This window comes from Myotis davidii, unplaced genomic scaffold, assembly GCF_000327345.1.
Source record: "Myotis davidii unplaced genomic scaffold, ASM32734v1 scaffold370, whole genome shotgun sequence".
NCBI classification, from domain to species: domain Eukaryota; kingdom Metazoa; phylum Chordata; class Mammalia; order Chiroptera; family Vespertilionidae; genus Myotis; species Myotis davidii.
Window position 1 is genome coordinate 6,726,549 of NW_006288615.1, and position 6,320 is coordinate 6,732,868.

The 6,320-nt window shown below is 58.2% G+C and overlaps 1 protein-coding gene across 1 annotated transcript in view; it reads left to right on the plus strand.

The window, feature by feature from the left end:
* Positions 1-6: 6 nt before the first annotated feature.
* FAM132B (family with sequence similarity 132 member B) overlaps positions 7-6,320 on the plus strand; it is a gene marked incomplete at its 5' end in the record, with an annotated part of 8,013 nt that continues 1,699 nt past the window's right edge. Inside the window, 7 exons of the mRNA XM_015562000.1 lie at positions 7-114; positions 2,391-2,510; positions 2,964-3,051; positions 4,415-4,611; positions 4,684-4,792; positions 4,896-4,986; positions 5,676-5,754. Of these exons, the coding sequence (XP_015417486.1) occupies positions 7-114; positions 2,391-2,510; positions 2,964-3,051; positions 4,415-4,611; positions 4,684-4,792; positions 4,896-4,986; positions 5,676-5,754 (792 nt within the window). The remainder of the gene's footprint in view (positions 115-2,390; positions 2,511-2,963; positions 3,052-4,414; positions 4,612-4,683; positions 4,793-4,895; positions 4,987-5,675; positions 5,755-6,320) is intronic.

Genomic DNA, 6,320 nt, shown 5'->3' on the forward strand with positions numbered 1-6,320 from the left:
CTCGGGTCCGGGGATGGCTGGGATGCCGATGCGCCCCCAGGGAACCGCGACCGCCCGGAGCTGCCCGCCGTTACCGCGGATCACCGCATGAGGCGTGCCACCACCGGCCTGCCGGTAAGACTCAGACCCCCGAGCCTCAGTTTCCCCACCCGGAGCCCGCACCTCCCTGAGGGCCAGGACACACCAAGGGAGGAGGGCGCTAGCTCCCGGGTCCTGCCTGACTTCCGGTGTCCTTTCTAATGTGGGGTGTTCCAGGGAGACAGAAGGGGTCTCGACGCCGCCCCTCTGCACAGCCGGGTATTATAAAGGCCGGCCTTGACCTTGGCTTTGGGTAGTTTTCTTTGGCATTAAGGCAAAATTCTATTAGGCCAGTGGAATATGCCGTTTATTTGGGGTCAGAAGGTAGTTGGGAAATACGTGGAAATAACTTGATGTTCATGGGGTTGGCAAGAAACGTAAGCAAATTACTGACTCCCTCCCGCAATCTATTTGGTGAAATTCCCCGTGAAAACAGAACTACTTTTCGCAGGTCTGGGGGAAGGAGGCGTGAGGGCTGCAGAACCCCAGTGAGGGTGACTTCTGGATGTGCAAGAGTCCCCCTAGCTCCGCCCTGCTCCTTCCTTCCCAGCTGGGGCGAGGGGAATCAGGATGGGGAAGGTGGGTAGGAGGGTGTTGGGAGAGCCCTCGGTGTGGTGGGGCCTTTCCGACAGGAATGTGGTCGAATCCCCGCATTATCAAGATGCTCATGGGCCCTGCAAACGAGAGAATAGCAGTGGGGCCTCAGGCCTGAGCGTCTGCTCTCAGCATCACACTTGGACCACCAAGGCCAAGGACACTCCTGTGGAGGCAGCCAGCCCTTCTGGCTTCCTGGGAGGGCCTCCCTGAAATCCAGTCTCTCCACTTCAGCTACTTCCCATGGATTGAAGGCAGACCCCTCCCAGACACTCAACCATACCCCTGAGGGGCAGGGTCACCAAATGTTGGGGCTACACTGCCAGGAAGCAGATGGGGAGCCGGGGTGCTTCCAGGCAGGGTTCTGGCCTTGGACCCTCTTTGGGGGTCAAGGTTGCACCAGAGATGCCCCAGCTCCTTTCTGAGAGTCCCTGAGGCTGGAGACCTTTGTCAGCCAAGGCAGCTGCTGGACACCCACTCACACCACAGGCCCATCTCCCAGGTCTCCCGACCAACATGGCTCCACCTGTTTCTGCTCTCCCCACACCAAACTGGACATGACTGGGACCAGCTGTGAGGGCCAGCTCGTGCAGCCCTCGTGGGATCCTGCCATGTGTTTCTACTGAGGGCAGTGTGAGGCTGTGAGTGGCATCACAGATCCATGTTTTCAGTGAGCAGCCAGCAGGTTGGCACCTCGCAGGGCCCACCACCCAGTGAGACATGGGAAAGCTGGAGAGAGAGACAAGGCCCTGGACCCTGGGCGGCTCCTCCCACAGAAGCCCCCACATCCTCCCCACGGCACAGTGGTTGCTGAAGAAAGCCCAGGGCTGGGAGACCACCAGCTCTGTCTCTGATGAAAGGACCTGACCAGCTCTAAAACCCTGGGTCCTTCCATTGGCCCTGGAGTTGGTGCCCATGACCTCATCTAAGCCCTCTGGGGCCAGTTTCTCTCCTAGCTGGCAGCCTTGCCTGGAGCCCAGATCATCTGAGGCCCGCTGTCCAAAGGGCTACAGACCTCTCCCTGGTACCTGCTGGCAACTTTCCTGTCTGTCATGATTGGTCAGAATGCAGTGTGCAGGGGAATCGATATTTCTGGACCAGTCACTGTCCTTGCTCGGGTCAAATGTCCTGGGAGTCCTGAGAAGGATGGGCAGTGTCGCGCCCCATGCACAGGCCTTAAAATCCTGCCATCTCAGTGCTGGGCCACCCAGACCCCCGGACTGAGGGCTGAAATTGGCTTCCGTGGAACTTCAGAAAATGCGGTGGGATGGGAGGCCGGCTGATAGCTGGAGACCTGGGTAATCAGTCGCCTCTTCCTGAGCACCTGTGGGTGTCAGTGGTCTGAGCCTTCCGGTAGCTCTCCTATGGAGGGACCTGGAAGAGGCCTGGTGGTGCAGCGGGGCCGGATCACCACCTGCTACAGAGCTCTGCACCTGTCTTCCTCTCCCACAATGCCCAGATCATGGTGTAGCCCATTCCCCATGGTCCCCCCCAGGGGCTGTGCTTCAAGGGCACCACTGAAGGCCAGTCCTGTCCATGACCTCTGCCGGGAGCCGGTCCATCCTTGCTGTTTCAAGGGACCTGGCATATATGGCATACTGTTCTTAATATGTTTGCTCAGTCCTGTCCATGACCTCCTGAAAAGTGTCCTGTCCAGTCTGCTCAGTGGACACCCGCTGCGAGGAACAGGGGGTGGGAACCAACCTGATGCTTTCTAGGAGTCCACCACCGAGAGAACACCCAGCCAGGACCCCTGGGAGACCTGGAAAGCCTTCCTCAGGCACAACATGGAGAACGCTAAGGCCAGGAAGAACAGAGGCAAAGGCAGGAAGTTGGAGGTGAGCAAGGCCAGCCAAGATGTGTGTGCGAGGAGCCTCCAATTGTGGGCCCTCCGTGAACCCCCAGCCCACCACACCCCTCGCCGGCCCCCACTGGCACGCCCTGAGCACTTCACCAAGCAGACTCTCACCTTTGGCCTGGGTCAGAGAGCACAGAAAGTGTCAAGCCGGAGGCTCAGGTGGCTCTGGGGCCTGTTCCTACCATTTACCCTGCACCTCTGGAATGCCAGGCAGCCCCATCAGCTCTCCTCCTTCCACATCCTGCTATAGGAGACCTGGGCTGGCCTGGGGGGGCAGCTTTCAAAGCATGGAACCTCATTGCCTTCTCCGCAGTCTGAGGCCCCAGTGGGAGCCCCTTTTGCCTGCCTGTTAGAGGCAGGAGCTTGTCAAGCAGGTGCCCATCGTTCCCAGCCTGTCCATTCAGATGTCTTCACTGCCAAGTTTCCCTTCCAGCCATGCCCCCGAACCTTTGTCCTCCTGAATGACTCAAGGCCCATCAACTCATCAGAACTGGTGAAGGAGTTCCGGCGGCTGCTAGAAGGTAGTAGATGCACACCATGTGGGGATATACCCCCGGGTGTGAGTGGGGCTGGGATAGGTCTCCCACAGGAGCCAAGACAGGCTAGTCCTCAGGATCTGCAGCACCCAATACGGCCCCTGCACTGTGCCAGGCTCGGGGTCAGGAGCTGGGGGTGGGAGTGTGGTGAGGACACTGCAGAGGACGGCAGACTTAACCACTCGGTGCTCAGTAGGTGCTTGGGGACCAGCACCCACACCCAACCTGGGAAGTCAGGTGAGTCCAGGAAAGGCCAGATCTGAACCTGTACCCCTCAAGTGAGGAGTGTCGGGGGGGGGCTCTTTAAACTTTCACAGTGCTCCTCTGATTCCCCCAATGACACAAGGGAGATTTAAGGCTCACCCCAGTCAACACAGGCCCTGACTGCGAACCCCAACTTCTTCCCCTCGATCACCTCTGCCCTTTCCCCTGGCAGATCTCAGCTGCCGACACAGAGAGAGCCCCTTGGGAGGCTGCCTGGAGGGGCAGGGAGGATCAGGGGCAGCACAGGGCTAGCATCGCCAGGTCACCATCTGACCCAGGCTGGGCACTGAGATGGAAGGCATAGAGGGAGACAGCAGAGCTGAGCTGAGCTGTGGGACTAGGGGATGTCCCTGCACTGTGGTCACTGCTAATGGGTAGCTCACATTATTTACTAGATTAATTTTATTATGAAGAACCTAGTGACAGAGCCCTTCCCCCACTTTAATTCAGTGTAGTGGCCCATTAGATACCATTTCAGAGGCTGAAGAACCTACATATTATTTCCAGTATAGTTGCGATGATTATTTATGTATACCCAGCTTCCTTCCAAAGTTGACCAGGGCTGGTTGATATGACTGCGTTCGCTGATACAATAAAAGCATAAACAGAGCCGAAACCGGTTTGGCTCAGTGGATAGAGCGTCGGCCTGCGGACTGAAAGGTCCCAGGTTCGATTCCAGTCAAGGGCATGTACCTGGGTTGTGGGCACGTCCCCAGTAGGAGATGTGCAGGAGGCAGCTGATCGATGTTTCTCTCTCATCGATGTTTCTAACTCTCTATCTCTCTCCCTTCCTCTCTGTAAAAAATCAATAAAATATATTTTTTTAAAAAAAGCATAAACAGAAAACCACCACCATGAAGGGGGCAATGTGGGTAGGACAGGGAGGTGAGGCAAAGGACACGGGCACTGGGTGTGACTCTGCCCTAAACTTCCAGGTAGCCAAAGTGTGAAGGGAAACAGGAGCAGCAGCAGGGTCAGGAGGCAGGTTCTGCCTGCCAAGCAGCTGAGACTCTGTGAGGGGTTTGAGGGGTGGGCGGCATGGAAAGGAGGGCAGGGAGGGCTCAGCCACCACTTGCTCTGCCAGAATTGGTGCCACTGCGAGAGCGCTTGGAGCTGGGCCTTGCCCCAGAGGAGGCAGCAGGGGACAGGGACAGGGTGCCCTCGCTGACAGAGGCCCTGGCCATGAGCCCACCGCTGGTGGGGGACGCTTTCCACTGCCGCCTGCGCCAGAAATTGTTGGTGGAGCGGCGCACGCTGCATGAACTTGGTGGCTACTACCTGGTGAGTCCTAGCCTGGAGGGGCCCAGGAGAGGGTGTGTGGTGGGCCCAGGTGACCCCGTCTGCGCTCCACAGCCCGAATCTGAGGGCGCCTTCTCTCGCGGCCTGGGCCTGAACCTGACCAGCGGCCAGTACACAGCACCAGTAGGGGGCTTCTATGCTCTTGCGGCCACGCTGCACGTGGGTAAGACCTAGCGCCAGAGTGTGTGTGGGACTGGGGGTGGGGTAGTGCTGGGGGGGGCCTCGACTCCGCCCACCATGACTACTCCCTCCCTCCCTCCCCTAAGCCCTCCCTCAGCAGAGGAAGCCAGAGCAGCAGCGCCCTCGGGACCGCCTGCGCCTGCTCATCTGCATCGAGTCCCAGTGCCAGAACCACACGTGAGTGGGTGTGCGGGTGGGGGCGGGGAGTGCAGTTTGGGGCACTGGACCTGGACCCTTTCCTCCATCCTCACTGCCACCCTAACCCGGGTGACCCCAACGCTCCCATCCCAGCAGCAGGAGCTAACTGGGCTTCCTGGGCACACCCCCACCACCTCAGCCATTTCCAGACCACTCTGCGCGACCCTTCCCCATTGATTCTCCCACCAGCTCCTGTAAACTTCCTTCACTGCACATGACCATGCCCCCTTCCAAATGCACCTGGTCACTGAGGGCAGGGGTTCCTCCCTCTGTCCCCCCACCCAGAACAGATCCAGACCCAGGCAGATGCTGGCAATAGCTGTTGAAGAAAGGAATAAGTGAAGTTCAAAAGTTCTGATTCTGGTTTTGAAAGCCCTCCACACTGGCCTGACGCGGCTTTCTGCGGCCCCTCCCACCTAAGCTGCAGCAGCAGTGCAGTGGGGTTCCTCAGAGCTGCCCCCAGCTTCGGCCAGGCTTGCCTTTCCCGAACCTGCAGCACAGCTGGCCCTGGGGAGACTGGCCTTTGGGAGCCCAGTTCAGACAGTGCCTCCACCCGGAGACCCGAGACAGCTGTCCCCTTGGCACCTTGCTGGGTCTTGTCAGTTGTGAGGGACGCGCGTGGGGTCTGGGGTGGAAGCCCTGTGACCCTCTTTCTGCTTTGGCCGCAGCTCCCTGGAGGCTGTCATAGGTCTGCAGAGCAGCGGTGAGCTCTTCACCATCTCCGTGAACGGTGTTCTGTATTTGCAGGTGCAGGCTTGGGCATGGGGGGTACCACCTGGTTGTGGCCATGGGGTGACCTGGCAGGGAGGGGTGCTGGTGGGCACTAAGGGGTTCTGGGTACAGCACCCCAACTCCAGGCCTGGGAGAGGCGTTGCGACTTCCCAAGTCCCACACTGAGGGCTGGTGCTCCTAGTGGTAGAACAGGGGTCAGCTCCAGAGCCCAGACTGACCTCCCTTGTGACATCTGAGCCCATTGCCACTGCAGGAAGCAGCACATGTAGTTATTTCCTACACAAATCTCTTTCTAGCACTGGGGACTTGGGCAAGTACTCAAGGAATTGATGCAAAGGTGAGATTCACTAAAAAAGAAAAACTGTCAGTGTGGATGTGAACAGCAGCCCACATTTTTTTTTAAAATATATTTTATTGATTTTTTACAGAGAGGAAGGGAGAGAGATAGAGAGTTAGAAACATCGATGAGCGAGAAACATCAATCAGCCTCCTCCTGCACATCCCCCACTGGGGATGTGCCCGCAACCAAGGTACATGCCCTTGGCTGGAATCAAACACGGGACCCTTCCTCCAGAAGGTTG